This window comes from Gastrolobium bilobum, unplaced genomic scaffold (genome assembly GCF_033153095.1).
Source record: "Gastrolobium bilobum isolate Gb01-03AN ecotype WA unplaced genomic scaffold, APGP_CSIRO_Gbil_v1 utg14970, whole genome shotgun sequence".
Taxonomy (NCBI): domain Eukaryota; kingdom Viridiplantae; phylum Streptophyta; class Magnoliopsida; order Fabales; family Fabaceae; genus Gastrolobium; species Gastrolobium bilobum.
In genome coordinates, this window is record NW_026899194.1 from 330240 (window position 1) to 352567 (window position 22328).

Below are 22328 nucleotides of genomic sequence, written 5' to 3' on the forward strand. Positions count from 1 at the left end.
CAACATGCTGTCAAATTATATTGTATGAAGTCTCATCGTACTGCTGTGGTGGCAAAAAGTGATGACCATAGATTTGTGATGAAGTGTCGACACCATAATGATGGTTGTCCCTGGTACGTGCGGGCTATGTTGCCCAAGAATGGAAATAGTTGGGTTGTTAGTAAGTGGGGTAAAAAACACACCTGCCTAAACCAAGGCCTTACTCGGGACCATAGACAGCTGGATTCTGATGTAATCTGTGCAGCCATTATAAGTATGTATTACATTCATTTTTGTTTATGGTTTAATTTTTCGGTATATTTATTGATTGTGTTGACTTCGAATTTTGTGTAGGTATGTTAAAAGAAGATCCATCCACGAAACCAGTTCTTATTCAGGAGATGGTACAAAGTTTGTATGGATACAACATATCTTATAGGAAGGCTTGGAAGGCTAAAATGAAGGCCATTGTGAAGTTGTTTGGCGACTGGGAAAAATCATATGCCATCTTACCTGGTTGGCTGAACTACATGACACAGATAAATCCTGGTTCTGTGTTCAAGATTGATACGGATCAGTGTTGTGACGAACGACGAGTCTACACCGATAAGGCTGTCTTTCGCAGGATACTTAATGTCATATTAAAAAATATACTTCTACCAAGTGTTTGAGAAATAATAATGTACAAGGTTATTGAATTGCAATACGTATCATGTATCGTTTGGCTGATTTTTCATATCGTGAATCATATCGAATCATAAGATACAAAAATATAATAAAAAATAATTTAAAAATATATAACTTTTTTAAGAATTTTATCGAACCGTATCATAAGTTACATCATTTTGATTCAAAACAATAGCCGAGTCTTTATGGCTGGATTCGTTGGAAGCTTATGAATGGTTTTTAAAAATAAAATCCTTCTTCTTTAGAGATTTAGAATATTTATTTCTTTATTTCATTTACTAATATAGATTTTTCAAATTGATTTTTGAGTTTAAATCACAAATCAAATCTTTATTTATTTTTTATATTAAAAATTAAAATTATAATTTTTTTTAATTTAAATCACAAATCAAATCTTCATTTATTATTTTATATTAAATCACAAACTCAAAACTCAGAGGTTTCTGGGTTTAAACATTCTTATAATATCATTATTGTAAATTTGAATTGTGTTTGTGAGAGATAAGATATATCAAATGAGATGTCATTGCGTAGATCTCGAAAAGTTATGTGGAATAAAAAAAAAATACTTGATTCGAATACCCAAGTCAAAAGTTATGGTTTTTCAAAATTTTACGGTTCGTAAGTTGACTTTTTTTTGCCACGTGTCAACACCAGATGAGTCACGCCTAAATTAGACGTGAATGCTTTGGGAGTCACGCCTAACTTAGGCGGTCACACCTAATTTGGACGTGAATAAGTATAATAGATCTTTAAATAGTTTCAAAACAACTATATATTTGTAATTATTTATTAAAGTAATAATTTTTTTCCCATATTGTTTTCCTATTTTGAAGATGGACAAATGACGCCATAGTAAAGATGAGAACACAGACAAGGAAGTTAACAGCCACATTCCACGTCATGTTCCCATGAATATTTGGGGTGATAATTTGTGTCAATGGGTAGCTGTTACGAATTTTTAGTTAATATCAATAGAAGAGGGTAGCAGTGGCAATGCAGTAGCAATATAGCTTTGTGAATACCGTGTATTAGGGTCATACACCTAGAGGAGTTGTTGTTCAGAGCTAGATGTATTTGGGAGTTTGGAGGAGAAGATAATGAAGGAAAAGAAAATGAAAGGTTCCCTTTCCCTATTTAGAAGTTAAAATTTTCTAAAATCCTCAATTTCATTCCTCCATTTTTTTACTCACAAATATAAGGGGAAGACATAAATAAATACTTCCCCTTCCTTAGCTTCTATTCTTATTAATGACTCCACCTTAGGGGACACTGATGTGGTACGGTGAAAGAGGTAGGTGAATTGGTTAATAAAAAGGAACTTGTATACTAGGTGGATTCGTTCAGAAAGAAATTCTAAAGAATCAATTCAACCCAAAAGTTTAAGCTGTTGAATGGGGTCACATTAATGGTTTTATATATTTCAACATGCTCCCTCACACAAGAGGTCACTGGGTTTCAAGAGTGGACAATGCATAAACTCACCTACCTATGTGAAGAAAAAAAAAGCATGTAAAATTCCAATTCAATCCAAAAGCTTAAGCTGTTGGGTGATACTACATTAATGATTTTATATATCTCAACAAAAATAATATCAAAAACCATTTTCAATTTCTTCGTTCTCTTTTCTCCTTTCTCAACAAGTTAAGATCCACTATCTTAACGTTAACGTTTGTGTTGGGTTGAGATTCAATATAAATATAAATACAATCCATAATAAAGATTCTTGAAAAGCTTTCAATACAAATATGATCTATTTGTTTTCAAGGCTGATGTAACCAATGTTATAAAACTCGGCCTGATTATTGATTCTGTGATGATAATGAATCATTGGGTCATGAATTTAATCAATGGATCACTAGTTCAACTGCTTGAATTGGTTTGATATATATATATATATATATATATATAAACTTTGAGCCAATATTAGCCTAAAAAAAGTTGAGATATCAATAAAAGCCCAATTGAAAGTATAAATTTTTAAATTTAAAACTAAAAAAAGATATTAATAAAATTACAAACTTATCAGTTTTTGTCTCGAGCCTCTTAAGCTTTTTTGAAATGACTTTCTAGGGACTCTTAATGCTCTTTTTATCTATGGAGTGATTAGATTTAGGGGTGAAACTAGTCATAACCTAGCTAACTTTTTTTTTGGTGAGTAATTTCTTAGCTAACTTATGAACTACAAATTGATACTTCGAAGTTCGAATGCATTTCAATGATTTCATTCACCCCCATGATTGCAGTTTAGTCGGAGGCACCGAGAGAAGCTTCGTCTCTTACTCAGACTGTGGATTGCTGGCTTTCTATCTTCGTCTCTTTATTTTCTCACTATTTTTTCTCTTTATTTCACACCCTTCTTTTCTCTTTTTTTCATTTCACCTTTTCTCTCTATTTGACTCTTCATCTCAATGCAATTTTTTTTTCCTCCTTCATTTTTAGTAGCCGGGCAAAAGCCCCAGAATAAACCAAGAAAAAGAAAAAGCGAAACACCATACCGGTCAGACTCGATGAACTAGCAAATCATCGGTTTTAATAAAATTCGACCGAGTTAGACGGATTTCACCGGTTGGTTTACATGTCCGATCTTTTAGGTTATTCGGATCGGTTAAATGACCGATTTATCGATTTTCGGGTTGACTTGGCCGGTGCAGATCTGGTTTTATAACATTGGACGCAACACAACACGAATAATTCACAAATTTTAAAGTGTCTTACTTATTATTTAGGTTAACATAATATATCACAGATAATTTGTTAATGTCAAAGTATAATGCTATTATATGAATTGAAATGGCATACATAATCTGAAAAAAAAGATTAGCACGAATTAGTGTCATCTTCCATGTTCGCATGCAACATAATACAATATTTTTTTTATGTCATTTTTGTCATTCTGAACACAGCACAAAGATGAATGTGGAAAAAATCATCTGTCAAGTCAATGGTTGTATAATGAATTGTCACCCTTATATAGTTAACATTCGTACCATTATTAACCATTGTTTACTACCGAAATCGACGTGATCAAAACACACACTTTGAAGGTAAATAATTTTGGTAAAATAAGAGAAGTGAAAATATATATTGATTTCTTAATTTTAAAATCATTAAAAACTTATATCGTATGAAAAGTTTTAATTTTTATAATGATGAAAACTTAATTATAAATTCTATATTCATGATAAATAAAATATAAATGTGTGGATATAAGGATATTTTTGTTTAAAAATCTGGCCAACGCCTCCAGTTATTAAGATGGACCAACCCAAGTTGATTTGGGCTTAATTGTTTTTGAGTCGAAAATTCGGTCTAATATGTTTCGAATTAATATTTTGTCAAGTTGTTTCCAAAAATAAAAAAAATATATTTTGTCAAGTTATAGTCCAACTTAATGTATATTTCCTTTACCAAAAAAATAAAATAAAATAATGTATATTCTGGGTTAAAGGAGCCAGTCCAATGGCTAGCATTTTTTAAAAAATTCAATAAATATAATTAGAAAAAGTTGAGTGCCTTAATTTTGAACCAATGATAAAAAAAAAGAAAAATGATAACCGAAGAACTAGCTCATTCGCCAATTGAACTTCAATTCTCAATAAAAAATTGGATTAAATAAAAAATGGATCATCATTCCCTCACAATTCTAATTAAACAAATGAGACAATACTTGTCAATCAGTTTAGTTTTCTATAAAAACTTCAAATAATTGATTTACTATATCTTTTACTTTAATTGACCCCTTATTTAGGCTTTGGTGGTTAAACTTACCTTTAGCCCATTGGAGTACAAGGAGCTTCCTCTAGCAATGATAAAAGAAGACTCAGCCAAGGTGTATCACTATCTGTCATCTGAACAACTATATCAACCTAACTGAACCAAAACGCTATTCTTGATTTCTTTTAAAATTGTTGGGTTGCTGCATTTGAGATGTAAGCACTTGGATAGAACAAGAAAAAATGTGACATGAATTTTTTATATTGTCATTAATATACTTAATTAGTGTTGAAGACTTGAAATAAGTGTCAATTGAGCTATGAAGTTCGTTAAGTAATTAAAATCCCACTCTTTTTTTTTTTTTTTTCAGTAATTGAAGGGTATCCTCACCTCCTTCGGGGTGAGACTAATCCCAAACCGAGCATCGTAGACCCTTGCGAGGGCGGCTCTACCCAATTTTTTTTTTTCATATCCAGAGCTCAAACTCAAGACCACCGGTTAAGGAAACACAGCCTCCGGACCAACTGTGGCAAAGGGTTTGGGTAAAACCCAACTCTTTAACTATGAGATAAAACACTTTTCCCGGCTGTTAAAGAAAAATTCTGAATTCTAAAGCAAAAACAGAGTCAATTGGAGAAAAGCAAAGGCCTCCGAATCTAGTTGAACTGAAATCTTTCTAAGCCAAGTTCCCGTTGTTGTGAAAATTGAAAAATGCACAATACATGGGAAGAAGAAGAAGAAAAAAAAAAAAGAAACATGAAAGAAACGTACACTATGTAAAGATTGCAACACTAATTCAAAGAAACAGAGACTATGCAAGACTGCAACGCGCTCATCCAGTGTTACGATCATCGTCTGAAAGCATGGGATCTTGACGATCTTCACGTTCCTCCTCGTTGTTATTATCTTCGTGCAGCTTCCCTTTACCTTTGTTATGATATTGTTCTGAAAGCATGGGGTCTTGATGATGATCTTCAGCAGTGTCATGAGGAGCTTGGAGTGAAAGAATTGAGGGGGCATCTCTGCTATTCCATATCTTGTTACCCATTTCTAATACTTCTTGCTCGCGTGGCACCAAATCTTGATAATTCTTCTTTAACCTCATTTCGTATTTCTTTCTCATTATGACAGTCTCTATATAGTAGTCCCCAAGCTTCATGCCAACCCAATTCTTGCAGAAATCTTCTCGAGATTCGGGGTTATCGAATGGGTATATCTTACGTGCGTCGTGGTACACAAGTGTTGAACGCAATAACCAAAGCTCACGTTCCAATTTTTCATAGAACTCTTTTTCTGTGGGGACTTGTGAGCCAGGAAATATAGCATGTGGATCCATGCTAGCAGCTAGAGCCAATGCCGAAGAAGAAGATGCCCAACAAGTTCTTGAAATCCAAAATCCGAACCCCTTTTTTTCTCCAACGCGTATATGAGAGTACTGTGGCACTATATGATTGTGAACGTTTATGAGTTTCGTGGAATATATATAAGGGAAATACTTTTCTTATACTATAAGAAAAAAGTTATCTCATGCGGGTAGAATTAAAATTATAGGTGGGATCCACACCTAAGAGGAGAGAAAAAAAAAAAGAGTGGTAGGACCCAATATCTTTTTGTGTGTGTAGGAAAGTTGTTTATGTCATATTAAATGAGATAAACATAACCCTATATATATATAGGGCTTATCATTTCTCAAGCTGCCGGAGATAAAGTTATCTTCGGCTAGTAATCATAACCGTACAAAGATGGATCAATGGTGATAAAGGAAGAGAGAGAAAAAGGGAATCATAACCATTCAAAGGTGAATATATACATATAAGGAAATAAATAATCAAAACGACGTAGTTTTAGGGTGGCCGGAGATAAATTTATCTCAAGCAGTTTGAGAAATATTTTTTCCATCTATATATATATATATATATATATATATATTGTGCGTTTAGAAAGAGAGAGCGGACTAACACGATGTTTTTTTTTTCTTTTTTCTTTTTGGATTTAGAAACTCTTTTTAGTTTGATTTGATACATATTACTAGAGTCAAAATGGGTCGGCCCGTCTCTTGAATGTGGGTTAAAAAGTTCAACCCACCCCGTTCGACGGTAGGTTGGCGGGTCAATTCGCATAAAAAAAATAAAAAAATTATATTTTATTAATTTTATAATATTATTTATTTTCATTTCATATTCCCCTTAGTTTTTTTCAATCTCAAGCATAAAGGTATACTAATTATAAGTCAGACATTTTTTAGTAACTTATTTTTGCCTCTATATATGAATAACCTTTGTCATAAATAAAATTTTTTTCTTTATTTTTTCTAGAGGAGTATCAAGATAAAAAAATTTTATACCACAAAAATTTAGTGACAAGTAAAATACTACCTAATAGTAAAAAAAAAAGACTGCGACCCAACTTACCGCCAACCCGTTTTGTGTAACTCCCCGTTCTAGAACCGGTTTGTTAACATTACGTATGACATTAAGCGCAATTACAATAACAGTAATTGAATTATAATACGAATAAACTTTTTCCTTTTTCGTTAATAATCGTTTCTTTTAAAAATCAATTCCGTAATTAAAATAATCTCAAAAACTGTAATAATAACTTAAACTATGAGCAGAACACTTAATAAAATTTATTTAGCCCATACGTTGCTACCACAGTGTGCCAAGTAGCCCTTTTAGACCGACAAGGCTTAAAAATTCTTTTTTGTTAATATTCAACACTAAACACCTTCACTTTTTAGTTTCTCAAGGAATTTTATACTCTCTTTACGGTCCTCATTTCACACTATGTTATAGATCTCTCCATTAGCTACGCGTGGGTTCAAACCACGCTCAAATCGGGGCACCGTAGCTCAAGTTATGAATTTTTGAAGAAAAAATGCTGAATTTTACAGGGATCCCGCGCTGGCAGCGCGAAACTTGTAGCGCCGGAGCCAGTGTTGTTAAACCCGGACCGGGCATCAACTCGGTCGGGGTACCGGGTCACTGGTCGGACCGGTTGACCCGAATATATATAAATATATGTAATTATGTATATAAATATGAAAAATCAGCATCTGAGTACAACTTGAGAAACATTAATTTTTCCTGCTCACTGGATGTATATGTAAAGATTTTACAAAAAATCCCAAATCTTGCAAAATGAACAAAATAACTCTTCTTCCTGATCCATGTATGCATATGTAAAGTTTTTTTGTTTGGATAGTGTAGCAACATATAACCCAAGTTGATACCATCAATATCAACAAACTTCTAGAGATAAGAATAATAACTTAATAAAAGTAATTACCATAACTTCAATTCTTCCAAAGGAGTAGTTCAAGACTTCAAGCAAAATAACTATTGAGGATATACATATTATAACCCCAACCATCAAACAGATTCATCATCTGTCAACTCACAAAATAAGCTCAAAATATAATATATCCAATCATACTTTACAGTTTCACAAGTTCATAATTACTCCATAAATTGCACAAAATAAGCATAAATAAATAGAAATGCATGTTATCACTATGCCCATGGTTCCAAAGTTGCATCAATGAATTCAGGCCCACCAAACTCATCTAAACCTTGACCATCATTGCTTTCATTTTGGGCTATAACTTCCACGTTGTGTGAATCTGCATCATTATCTTCATCCTCATCCAAATTTAATTGATCTATGACAAGTAAATTTTCATGTAAGTTAATAGCAAATATTAATTGATCAAAATCAAATTGAACAATAAAATTCTATTTATTATGTTGTACAAAAGCATACCAATATCATTTGCAAATAGTGGAACGACATTCAAGTCTATGTTTTGACGTAAAACTTCCTCTTCTTCATCATTTAATAATGTTGGTGACATCTCCAAAATCCAATCACAATGCTCCTCAATCATTGCCAAATCAATTGGGTCATAATTTTGGCGCTTCGTTTGATCCCTAAAATTTTTACTTTTCAACATCAGAAAATTACTTGCACATATTTATATGTATAATATAACAAATGAATATAAACAATAAATGAACATAATAATACCTTGTTTGCAGGTTCAAGTTGCAACAAAAATAGACAAGATCATTAAGCTTTTTGTGGTGCAACCTATTTCTCTTTTTTGAATGAATTTGCTCAAATATACTCCAATTTCGCTCACAGCCCGAGGCACTACAAGTTTGGCTTAGGATATGAATTGCTAATTTTCTCAAGTTTGGTGCACCAAAGCCATAACATTCCCACCATTTATCTAGAATGTAATAAAAAAAAGTAGTATTCATAAATTCATACTAATATATTTTTCAACTATGATAAGTTAATAATTTTACCTGGCATCATTGTATTTCGTTCACGTAAAGCTGATTGCCTTCCAAAATCACCTTCAGCAGCTTTGAATATCCTCATCTCATTTGTCAATTTAGCTTGCAACTCAGAATTCCCAAAAGAATACCTCTCAATGACATCCAAAAGGCCAGATGTTGTGAGCTCATATTTTTCAAATTCATCTATATTAAAATGACATCCTGGATTTAACCAATAACCTGCAGCATGCAAATTTTTACGAAGCTGTGAATCCCAACGAGTATCTAAGATTTTCAAATATGGCTCCACCTTCTTCTTATTTCTTTGAAATCTCCTCACCATCTCCTCTCTAGCTTTAATTATGGCCTGATAAAGAAAACCCATGGCAGGCTTATCTTCACTATCAACAATACGCAATACACGTACAAGTGGCTCAGTAAGTTTTACAATATCAGCACATTGTTTCCAAAATTTAGAGTCTAACACTTGCTCCACAAATTTTTTTGCCTTCACATCCTTGGAATAAGCTGAACTTATCCAATCTCTTGATGTTACCATTTCTCTTAGTGCATCTTTTTGAGCCAATATACTTTGCAAAGCAATGAAATTTGTGGCAAAACGGGTTGGATCTGGACGAAGTATTTCTTTCCCACCTGTAAATTTTATCATCAAATACAACAGATGACAATGGTTATAAACATACTTGGTGATTTTTGCAGCATGTTCCACAGCTTCAATTACATCATCTAACTTGCCAGTATCTTGGAACATTAGATTAACACAATGAGCAGCACACGAAGACCAAAATATCTTAGGAAACTCAGCCTCTAATAACCTCCCAGCAAGCAGCATTATCAGTCACAATTTGAACAACATTGTCTGGCCCAACAAACAAAATTATTTCTTTAAAAAGCTGGTATAATAATTCTGCAGTTTTAGATGCATGAGAAGCATCAACAGATTTCACAAAAAATGTTCCTTTTGGGCAATAAACCAGAAAATTAATAAGAGTGCGCCTACAACGATAAGTCCATCCATCTGCCATAATAGTGCATCCAGTATGCTTCCAAACAGCTCTATAGCTCTCAAGAAGTTTCTTCACCTCATCAACTTGGCTATTTAGCAAATCACCACGTAGCATGTGATATGATGGAGCTTTAAATCCTGCACCTAAGCTACATACAGCATCAAACATTTCTTGAAAATAAGGTGAGTTGGCTGCATTAAATGGGAGACGCGCATGAACCATCCATTTTGATATAGCAAGGTGAGCTTTCCGAATCACTTCTTTGCTTTGTAACACACTTTTTAAAGTCGGTTGAGCTCCAGGAGTTGTTCTTGGGATAAAATAAGAACCCGAGGAATTGATACTCTTCCCCTTTTCAGAAATAAGAGGTGATTTCCTTGATAAATTTGCAATTTGTTGCACTTGATCATTTGTTATTCTCAAGTCATCAACATGTTCACCACCTTCGTGATCTTGCTCTTGAACTTTTCTTTTCTTTTTCTTGTTTTCATCAATATTTTGCTTCATCTGAGCACGAATCTCAGCTGGAACTTTCTTACATGCTTCAACTTGCCCTTTTTCTCCAGCCAAATGAAACTTCAACCGATTTATCCCACCTCCCCTAATAATCTTATTACAATGAAGACACATATTCACAATTTTCCCTTGCTCCATAACCTGCTTACAATGAGTCCAACTTGGATTAACTTTTCCTCTATAATGCGGCTGGGATGAAAATTGAGACGATACATCTTGTGATGATGGTGTTTTTTCGGGTTCAGTGGAAGCCATCTTCACAAATCACAACAACTTAGTAATGTAGGCTAAAAAAACACTGCATCAAATTAAACAAAATTATTGCATCAAATTCAAAAGAATACTAATTTGAAAATAAACTGTGCAAAATAAAGAGAGGACTGCAACCAATAATGCATTAGATTGGATCCCTGATAAAACAAATAATGTATCCATAAAAAAAAGGATAAGACAAACAATTATAACCAAAAGAATCAATATGAATTTGACTTTTGTTATCAAGTATTAACCTGAGAAATCTTCAAAACACATAAAAAGCACAATGGCCATAAAATAAAATTTCCCCAGTTAACACCCACCCCCACCGAAAAAGAATCAATAGAATGTCATGTTCTCTTTTTTTTTTTTAATCACAGGTTATCCCTTTTTTCTTCTACCCATTTGATTTGTTGTCCTCAGTTACCAATTTTCATTTGACTAAGACTTAAGTAGTTGGAAAAACTCAATCTTAATCTTAATATTTCATAATAGAACTCAAGCAATTTTTGACAGGGTATAAAGTAAACACCCTTCTCAAAAGAAAATAATAAATTTAGATAAATTAGGAGTACCCCTTAGCAATTGGCACAAGTCATCTCTACTTGCTTGGGAACCCTGTGTTTGTTTTATTTTGACACATTACATAAGGAAACTCAGGTAAAATTATCATAGGAGGAATCTAAACATTAGCAGAAAACATTTCATATAAATGAGTACATTTACTGCATAGAAGTGTACAACTTTTATGTCAAGTGAAACCAATATAACCTTGAAGTCTTGAACAACCCCTCTTGCTTCTGAGATTATTCATCCAAGTATTCACGTTTTGATTAACATACATACATAACTAATAGCAATAGAACTATATGGCGTGCTTAAGGAATGCAATAATAGACCAATTGAAGGTTGTTTCTCAGTAGCCATGATCAATTACTGTTGTTATAGCAATATACCAAAACTTGAGAATACTACTTATGCCTTTGAAGTTTTAACAACTCCAAATACAACTCTATACATTTCCAACTAGTTCAGATCCATCTGAGATAAATGGACTACTAGTTTCCTGCATGATGTGGTATCCAAAAATATGATGAATAATTGCTTGTATCTGGCCTACCCTCTTGGAGAACACTACCAAAGAATACAAAGGTCTACTCTAGCAATAACAGGACTAGAATATTCTGATGCATCGTCATTTATATTAATAAAATAACTGTATAGACCATTATTTGGAATAATAGGAATTAAAATTTGAATATTAACAAAATAAAGAAATGCAAAATGAAATCTACAAGTAAATGACAATAAAACTCATTTGTAGTTAAAAATTTGAATGCCCTTAAATTTTAAAAATTTATCAAAAGAACTGTAGTGGACGCATCCCTGCTATCTAATCAGGAGATATTACAAATCTGGGGAAAAAGAATGAAAGAAACAAAAGAAAGAGAACCTGAAGAACCAAAATGGAGGTTTGGCGTGAGAGCAGTGATAAAAGCCTGGTGCTATAGAAGCTTCGGTGCTCTGTTATTTGCAAGAATGGTTAGAACCATTATTTGCAAGAAGCTATTTGAAAGAAAGGTAAACCATGAAAGGGAAACATGGAGACTCAAACTCACTTGGAGCAACGCGGCGGCGACGAAGAACACCACCAGGCGCGACGCGGCGACGACGAAGAAGACTATGAATTTCACACAGTTTAGCACTTTAGCCGTTAGGGCTTTGGTAAAATTTAGGGATTTTTTAAGGACGTAGTTATTGGATCCAGTGATTTTTTTAGTTTTTTTTTTTTTTACATTGACCCGGACCGGTTCGTAGAACCCGGCGGGTCACCGGAACCCGTTAAAAACCCGGCGGGTCGTGCGGGTCACTGGGGGCTGATTACTTGACCGGTCTAATAGCTCACCCAAACCGGTGACCCAACCGGGTCACCGGGACCCGGGTCGACCCGACCGGGTCGGTCCAGGTTTGACAACACTGGCCGGAGCACTGACTTGCTAGCGTCTCCCAGCGCTGACAGCGCCACGGTTTGGAGATTTCACCCTACATTAGTATTTTACCCATAACTTGAGTTATACTTATCCGATTGATGCAATCTTAGTCTCGTTGGAAATTTAAGAAAAAGATATACAACTTTCATTAAGACACAAGGGTCCAAATCTATCATATAGGATATGAAAAATGGACAACAAGACATGGTATCCTTATATTTACATTGATTCCCAATCTAAATATCTTCTTTCACCTAATTGACATTATACAACCATTTTGAATACATGATTCCTTGCCATTTCAAGGCTCACATGATATCCATTAGCATATAATTACATCAGATTAATTATACAATTCAAAATGATGAATATAGCATCACATTCGTCAATGTGTCAATATCCCAATTACACCAATGTTCTTCCAAATTTATATACATGGCAAAGAACTTAGAATAGCATATTATCAAAGTCCCTATTTATATATGCAAGGGCTATACAAAATGTCAATAATCATCTCCTAAGTCCCTCATGAAGACTTATACCAAAGATGCATCCAACATGTCCTGTACATGGTAAACTATCCCAATGGCATGCATAACCAAAAGAATGTAGCATCATTATGCATCCCTCTAACTCAAGCATGGCCACTTGCCAGCAGAAGCTTCCGCAACATCTGTACCTGAAAGAGGGTCCCCACAACATGAGGTGAGATATATAAATACATCACAGTAAACCAGTGGTTCTTGGAGCATCACTCCACCCCATAATTCACTCACAATATAATAGCAATAACAATAAACAATGCAGTAAATACATATCCATGCAGTGTGTAAAACATCTCCAGGAGACATCCTTGGAGCTCTCATGCTGACCTAAGGATACTCAGATGCAAATAGTCCTACTAGCCATCTAAACTACCAAGTATGAATATTACGCCTTGTCATGCAACATACAAAACACAGGGAACCACCATCTTATGCCACACCCAGTGCATACACATACGTATCACAAAGCATTAAACTACTTTATTGCATTTACATACACTATCAACAACCACTTACCTCAATGAGCTTCAAAGCTTAACCTTGGTTCACCACCAATGAACAATCAACCAAGCTTTACAACAATACCAACAATCAATACCTACATCAAGGTACTAGACAATCTATCAAGTCAATCCAATGAATACTAATATTGTCATCAACCAAACAAACATATTCACACCACAATGGCATGAACTTACCAATTCAAGTGATCTAACCAAGCTCTATTGCTTCCTCCAATGGTTGGTCATTCAAGGATGATCCAATTGCCTCAATCCTAGCCATCACATGGACACAATCAATATCCAACCAAACCATTTCTTACAAATGCAAGAAAATCCACAAACCAAGCATATATTCTTGAAATTTTCATAGTATAATCAAATGACTATCTAACTTCACTTCTACCATTTATTTATCATTCCTAACAACTTTTACAAGGGAATTTAACTTCAATCTCACTCTAACATACCCCACTATTCATGCATTTTCTTAAATCAAAACCCTAACATACCTATTCCCACAAAACTTAATGAAAGTGGGATTCCTTACCATGGGTAGTCTTAGAATCACCTAGGGAGTAGATTCCAAGCCTTGAATCAACCAATGAGCCACTACAAGCTTCTTTCTCCAAGTTAGGGCGCCACTTTCCTCTCACTTTTTCTTACTACGCACTTGATTTCAAGAGAATCTAATCTATGGGTTGTGTTTGGCTTGAGATTCTATACAATTTTGGTCCAAGAACCAAGTGATTTGGTCAAGAAATGGAGAAGCTGCAAGATTGAGCTCTTCAACAATGGCTATCAATCTCCTTCTCTTTATTTTCACGAAGAAGAAGAAGGAAATGAAGGAGGTCTTGTGTTTTTTAACACTTATATAGGTTAAGTTATTTTCACTAGGTAAAAGCTTATCTATCTAGTTAACTTCGTTCTCTTTCAAACTTTACCCAACAATCTATAATATTTGTCCAGTTACTATCACTTTTATATTTTGGGTACTTTTTCCTACATATATTTTACCCTTTAATTCTCACTGACTGCACTTTTTACCTCAAAAGTGACCCCAATTAATTTAATTAGGCCTTTTACTTATTTCAACCCATCAATACATGCTAAATTACTTAATTACATGTAATTTATTATGTAATCAGGCTAGGGATATTATGTTTTGACCCACAACCAAGCGAGGCAAGTTGGTGGGTTGAGATGTGTAATCCAACCCGCTCCGTTTTAACAAGTTGATAGGTTAACCCGTCGAATTCAACCCATATTGCCACACATCTGCAAATTATTTCTCTATTTTTTTTGGGATGGGTTATTACTTCTCCATTTGAATATTTAGAGCATAGCAATGATGAGAACAAAGACAAAAAGATTGAGAGCTTAGCAAATTCCAAGTCTTGCCCCTGCTAACATCTCTGCTATTATTAACCTATAAAGCACGGACACACAATTTTTTTTGAAAGATGAGTGTCGGACACCGACAGGCTTCGACACGTGTCCAACACACGGTCAATATTTTAGGACAGACGGTCAACACTCTGACACATTTTTCCGACACATGGTCAACTTTTTTCGATACGTGGTCAATGCTTCGGCACACTTCCGACACTTTTTTTTTAATGTCTAAATTTTATTTTATTAACTAAACATGAAAAACTTATTTATAAATCTATTTTTTTTGTTATGAAATTTGACATGAAAAATTAATAAGATACGAAAAATACTTTAATAAGATACGAATAATTTTGATATATATTTATTTTATGAAATTTTAATATTTTATTGGTTATATAACTTGTTATGAGCTGTTATATGTATTAAATATAAATTATATTATATATATTAAAAATATTATTTAATATAAAAACGTGTCTTAACATGTCAAAATATGGTATTTTTTAGAATTAACGTGTCAACATATTGTGTCGTGTCCCATATCAGTGTCGGTGTAAGATACTTGTTAAGCTTTGCTTACTAGCAAGATTGACGGGAAGAACACAGAATTTGAAGGTTTGTAGTCGTAATTAAATAGGTTTTTTTTTTTTCAATATTGATTTACGTAGCCTGAATTCTTTTGAATTATTTAATTTTAAAATCATTAAAAACTTGTATCACATGAAAAAAGTTCTATTTCGTGTAATAATGGAAATTTAATTATAAATAGTGTCAAAAATTTTGTATTGGTTTAAGCCAATGACAAAAAAATAAAATAAAAATTAATTAAAGAACATTTGTCAATTGAATTTCAATTCTTTAAATAAAAATTTTGGATTAAATAAAAAATTGAATAATCATTCCCTCTATTAACTCTTGAGAGTGTTATTAAATCCAACTCGAGCATCAACCGAGTTGAGATACTAGGTTATATATATATATATATATATATATATATATATATATATATATATATAAATTTAAAATATTCTTCATATTTAAAATAAGATAAACAAGATTAACTAAATAAGCTTAAAAATTACTCAATCACACTATTAAAAATTCACAATTAATCAACAAATTGCACAAAATAAACATAAATAAATAAAAATGCTTGCTATCTTTATGCCCATGGTATCAAAGTTGTGTCAATCACTGGCTCTCTTTCTCCACAAAACTCATCTAAATCTTGACTGACATTGCTTGCATTTTGGTATGTAATTTCCACTCCAATAAGAAAATCACTCCATCATCCATAACATCTTGAGAGAGAACTTCAAATTCTAACAGATAATAAAAAGGAATAAAAAATAACACATTGCAGGAGTAATTTAAAAAGTACAGTACAAGCTCTATAGCATCTATCGTTCAATGCAGTGAAGGGAATGGTAAATGTGTGGCCGTTGAAGAAAACAAAAGAGAGAAAAGAAAAAAACCTTTTTAAACCCTTACACCAAATTCAGATCAGCAACGGCTCCCTTTCAACATCTACACATCAGATTACATTTAACACAGAGAGAGATTTGAGACAACAAGCAAATGGGGATCTCAACAATAAATCATTAAAGTATATATTTCTATAATACCCTGTCACCGAACGTAAAATTCTTTTTTTTTTTTTCTGAGAATTGGACAGTTGAGTAATAAAGAGAAAGCACAACCAGTGATATTTCCCATCATGAAACTGTTGGGTTTGCTCTTTTACTAAAGTCCAAATGGGTTATTAGTATGAGAAGAGCCCAAGGAACCTAGAGCCCAATGAGCTAGGGTTTCTTGGAACCCATATAAATAGTACCTCTTAAGTCATCAGCCAAAAAAGTCTCTTTTGTGAGAAAGAGGTAAGCTCAGAATCTAATCAGTGCCCACACACTTCCCCTTCCTCCTCGAGATATAGTTTGGAAGATCTGCCACAGTCCTCCTTCAAGGAGGTTGTTCGTGCTGCGGAGCTGAGGTGAGCTGTTCGTGAAGAAGAATCCTACAAGGGAAGATTCTACACGAGACCTGCGCACCGAGAGGTAATTGTGAAACAAGGATGATTCGGTAAGCATACCAATGTACTAGGTCCTAAACCGCTTCCGCATAAATCTAAGATTTCCTACAATTGGTATCAGAGCCTTGGCTGTACATTGGTATGTGAATCTAGTTTCACTATTCATGTAATTAGTTTTGCTTCTTGAAATGTGGCACCTAGGGTTCTAGGATTATGGTATGAATCTAGCATGTGTATTTTATAATTCATTTTCATAAAAGTTTAAATTTTAATCGGTAAAATGCTTTAATCCATGGTTAGGGTCTCTCGTGAATTTCTCGATTTGTAACAAGGAGGCTAATCCCATATGATTAGGTTTCCTCCTTGCTGTTTTTGTTTATTTTTGGAATTTCTGTGTATTTTTTCAATATTTTGTAAAAGTTCAAGATCGAGAAATCGCGAGGAAGATGCGCAGTCAGCACTGTCGGAGACTTTTCGAGGACTTACCGATATCGGAATGGGGCGATCTATATATGGTTGGAAAGAGGACGGAAAGAAGAACGCAACGGTGGGTGGATCTCCACCATTGGAGCCTTCACGCTCCTCCACACGCCTCCACAAGCAGATGAGAGTGGCCGCCACTCTCCGGAAAAGAATGGGAGAGTGAGGGAGCGTCCGGCCACCTTTTTGGGTGGTTCCGGCGGAGGTGCACTCGTCTCTATGTGGCGGTCCTTCCCCTGGGGTTTCGGCCTGATTTGACTTCGGGTGACGGCGCGGCAGACCTGACGGCTAGGGTTTCTCTTTCGCGTCCTAGGGTTTCTCGCCAAAGGATTGAGTCTTTGGGCTTTTGGGCCCATGAAACCCTAAAGGGGCTTGAGACAGATACTATGGGCTAGGCGAAAGTCGAATTCCAAAGTTGTATTATTTAATTTTATTTAATTTTATTTTCTTTAAAATAGGAAGACCATGGATTAAAGTAATTATGATTTATTATTTAATGCTTTTATTGATTGGTATAAATTATATGATTGATAACATGCTTTATTGCGATAACATGCCATATAGAATAGGTGGTGCCATATTGTTGCATAACTTGTATGATTGCATGAGCATAATAGCTATTATGTCTTCAGCGACTAGTAAGATAGTTATTATGGGATTATTTTGATTTTAAATCATCCTAAGAAATTAATTAATAATTATTATGATTTTTATTAAAAATCTAGATTAATAATTGAATTAATTAATTTTGGATTATTAACATCAAGACAAATAATCGTTATGGAAATTATTTTGATTTCAAATTATCCTCATAAATGATAATTATTATGATTGTTGCAATCTAGATTAATAATTAAGTCAGCTATTTGGATGATTTAAATCTAGAAAAATAATTAGAGAAAATTTCCTAAGAGAATTCTTTTATTTTGCGAGTAATTTTTGGGTTTTCTGAAATGGTCATGGAATAACACACGCTGCATACAACATTCATGTATCATGATTGTTTGGAGCACACGCTGACGTAAAGTGACCGGATTTCAGTACCTTAATGCTTTCAAAATTATGTTAAGCTTAGTGCACGTTTATCGGTGCTCTTACTTATATAGTTTTTGAAATCAAACAAAGGATACTCTCAATTAAATAATTCTTGGAAATTAGAAAATGTTGCTTATGTTGAATGGAAGGAGATTTAAATTAAGAGATTAATTTAACCTTCAAGCGCATTATAGGACCATTAATAAAATAATCATGTGAATTCCCATCGAATAAGCATGATTGGATTTTATTAGATTGGATTTAAATATCTATGGGAGGAGATTTAAATTAAGAAATTAATTTAACCTCCAGGCGCATTGTGGGCCTATCAATAAAATAATCATGTGAGGCCCCAACGGATAAGCATGATTGGATTTTATTGGGCCTTAATAATTTCAAAATTTTAATAAAGTATTGTACGGCCCATCGTTGATAATACTAAGTTATTAAAGATAATTTTTAAATTAAACAATGAATTCGACTGGGTTTATGAAAATTCTCAAACAAAAAACGTTGAATGGGTGAAGGTTTTAAAAAATTAATTAATTTTAAAACCTGCGGGCTCCATTTGTGGGTTTATTAGTGAAATGGTTATCGCTGAAGCCCCATCGGATAAGGATAATCAGATTTCACTAGATTAAATCTTAATAATTTCAAAATTTTAGTAAAGTATTGTACGGCCCATCGTCGGCAATGCTTAGACACTAAGGATAATTTTGAAATTAAACAATGGTTAATTATATTCAACTTTGGTAAAATTGTTAACCCTCCCATCGAGGCTCTGGCAATGGCACTGAAGGCCCAAATAACAATTTTGGTTTTTACAAGTGACTTGCCCATCGTAAGCCTTGTAAAGATAAACTGAAGGATTGTTAACAATAAACAAGAGTAGTTATGAGAATCTACTTGCACTTCGTTTGTTTATTGCATTATTTGTTTGTAATTGTGTGCTTTATATGTTTTTCAGAAAATATCTTAGAAATGATTTTGAGTCGAAAACCTCTAGATGATACCAACTATGAATAAGTGAAAAGCAAATCTTTGATATTGTTCTAAAACATGGAAGCTAAAATTTGTCCTGACAATGCGAGGGCTATAACAACCTGCAGAGAATGTGTCTAAGGAAACTAAGATGCATTTCTCAGATTGGGAAAAGATAGATATGGTAGTTCGCTGCTATATTATTGTCAGTCTTTCCAAATACTTGCAGAAGCAAGTGTATATGATTAAGAGTGGAGTAAAAATGCTTCAGACTCTTAATGACATGTTTGCTGCGTCTAGCAGCTCTGCTAGATAGAATGCAGTCGGTGCAGGTTTTGCTAAGAGTCTTGTTAAATCCAAAGGGAAACCCAAGGGTGGTAACAAGAACAAAATGACTTGGTTATCAGTTGTCAAACCAGTTGCTATGAAGAAGCCGCAAGGCAAGTTCTTCAAGTGCAGACTGAAGGGATACTGAAAGAAAAATTGTCCAGAGGTGATGAAAAGAACCTGACTTGGGCATATCAAGGCCTGATTAGTGAATGAATTATTGATTCAAGAATCACTGATTATGTTTGTTACTCTTTGTAGTAGTTCAAATGTGGCATACTTGTCAGCAATGGACATAGATATTTTAAGCTTGAAAATGGGAACTTGTGTATGCATTTGCAGTAGGACAAGTTATTTATAAGACTATGGTTTTGGGTGACTGTTTATTAGTTCCAGATTTCAAGAGGAATTCAATTTTTGTTATTTGTTTTGGTTAAAACATGGGTTGACAATGCAATTGATTCCTCAGTTACATTTCGAAGTTCATCTTCGTCTTATTTTTCTGGTACATTGTTTAAATAGTCTTTATTACCTTTGTCATATACCCCCTAAATTTTTGTGTTGAATGGAAAGGATGATGAACAAGGATTTTCACCAAAGAAATAAAAGTTTCAAATGAAACATAACTTTGGCCTTTGTGATTGAGTCACATTATCTCAAGTAGGAAACATGTTTTAGTTAAAAGAGGGACTGAAAGTTCAAGAATCTTTTAACTAACAGCTACATGTTAGTCCTATTTGGAAGGTAAAATGGTCAAGCAATCCTACAAGGGCCAAAAAGGTTTGCGCAACTATTCAACTAGAACTGGTACATACTAAAGTATGTGGACCACTTAGCGTTCAGACCATAAGAGGTGATGAGTACTTCATTATATGAATGTTTACTCTGGATTGGGACAGATGAACCAAGTGTGCTATAAGTCTAAAGCTTCTGGAAATTTCCAAGAGGTTTAAGTCTGAGGCAGAAAAGCATGTAGGTGTTCAAATCAAAAACACTTTGGTCTGACTAAAGTGTTGGCTACCTGTCTGGTAAGTTCAGGTCTTACCTGATTTAAGAGGGGATAGTTTTTGTAACTGTCAACTCTAAGAACGCATTAGTTGAATGAAGTTGCAGTATGCACAAATCAAACATTTCTAGACTTGGTGAAGATCATGTTCAGTTATTCATCTTTGTCAATGTTGTTCAAGGGAGATGCCTAAGAGAAGGAAATGTACCTTCTTAACTTGATTCCGTCAAAGTTTGTTGTAAAGACACCTAAAGAATTATGGAAAGGGTGCAAGCCCAAATCAAACCATATTCGGATTTAGGGTGCTACGACACACGTCCTACAACAACAGTCAAATGAGATGAAATCTTGTATGGAAGAGTGCATATCTTTTGGCTACCCTAAGAGAACTAGGGATGATTTCTTATTTAGTCTTAAGGACAAGATAATCTAAGTGAGAACTCACATGATTTTCTTAAAGGAGGACTAGATGAGAAATTATAAGCTCTTAAGTTAGGTTATTCTTCATGAGATTTATCTCAGATCAAGAATTTCCAGAATCTCTAGAAGCTTCATCCACTGTTCCCTTGATTGTTCAAGAGGGGATAGATATATCTCTAAGTGAACAAACAAGAGAACCATGATTGGAAATTCAACATGATAATATATAAGTGAAACTAGTAGAAATATTAGTATCACATGTAAAGGAACAATATCAAGGATAAGCGGATCCTCAAGAAATTGAAGATCCATCATTTGACCCACTCTTTGTTTTACCTATAAATACACAAGGTCTAGTGCAGTACATTCGTAGTGGGAGAGAACCTTGTTAACTCTCAAGTTGTTTCTTGTTGAGTGACATTGATCCTACTAGTTACGATAATGCACTAGAAGATGTTGTTGATCAAGTGTTGCTCAGGCTATGAACAATGAGATGAAATACTTGTATTTCAACTCCGTTCGGTCCTAGTAAAGACACAAAGAGGGGTAAAACCCACAAGGTGCATGTGGACTTAAAAGGCAAAGAGAGGATGGACAGGAAGGTGAAAACCTTCAAAGCTAGCTTGGAGGCATTTTTTGCCAGACGCCATGCTTGAGTCTATCCAGATTCTCTTAGTTGCTATAAGTCTCAATTATGAGATTTTATTTTGGGAGTTGGATGTCAGGATATCTACATACAACAACCAAAATGGTTTATAGCAAATGAGTAGGAACACACGGTATGCAAGTTGTGAAAGTCTATTTCATAGACTTAAGCAAGCATCCAGGTCTTGAAACATCAGTTTTGATCAGGTTATCAAAATTTTGATACAACGGAAGACAGTAGCTTTTCTGGTACTTTATGTAGATGATATGCGCCTTATTAGAAACAATGTGGAGGTAATATCAAGCATAAAGAGTTGGCTAAGTTAGTGTTTTGGTATGGAAGTACTGGGGAAGCCAATTATATTCTTGGTATAAAACTCTTATGAGGCCGGAAGAATAAGTTGTTGGCATCACCTCAGGCTACTTACATTGACAAAACCCAAAATTCAACATGAGAATTCTAAGAGAGGAATTATAATTCTCAGATGTGGAATTCATCTTCCTAAGGA

The 22328-nt window shown here is 34.1% G+C and overlaps 2 protein-coding genes across 2 annotated transcripts; both read right to left on the bottom strand.

The window, feature by feature from the left end:
• Positions 1–7895: 7895 nt before the first annotated feature.
• On the bottom strand, positions 7896–9438 carry LOC133288137 (uncharacterized). The gene is made up of 4 exons (XM_061485838.1): positions 8694–9438; positions 8410–8614; positions 8146–8312; positions 7896–8044 (listed from the first exon to the last, which is right to left on the bottom strand). The coding sequence occupies exons 1-4, from the start codon at positions 9436–9438 to the stop codon at positions 7896–7898; spliced, it is 1266 nt and encodes a 421-aa protein (XP_061341822.1).
• Positions 9439–9487: 49 nt separating this feature from the next.
• LOC133288138 (uncharacterized) lies at positions 9488–13817 on the bottom strand. The gene is made up of 3 exons (XM_061485839.1): positions 13718–13817; positions 12085–12146; positions 9488–10465 (listed from the first exon to the last, which is right to left on the bottom strand). The coding sequence occupies exons 1-3, from the start codon at positions 13815–13817 to the stop codon at positions 9488–9490; spliced, it is 1140 nt and encodes a 379-aa protein (XP_061341823.1).
• Positions 13818–22328: the final 8511 nt, after the last annotated feature.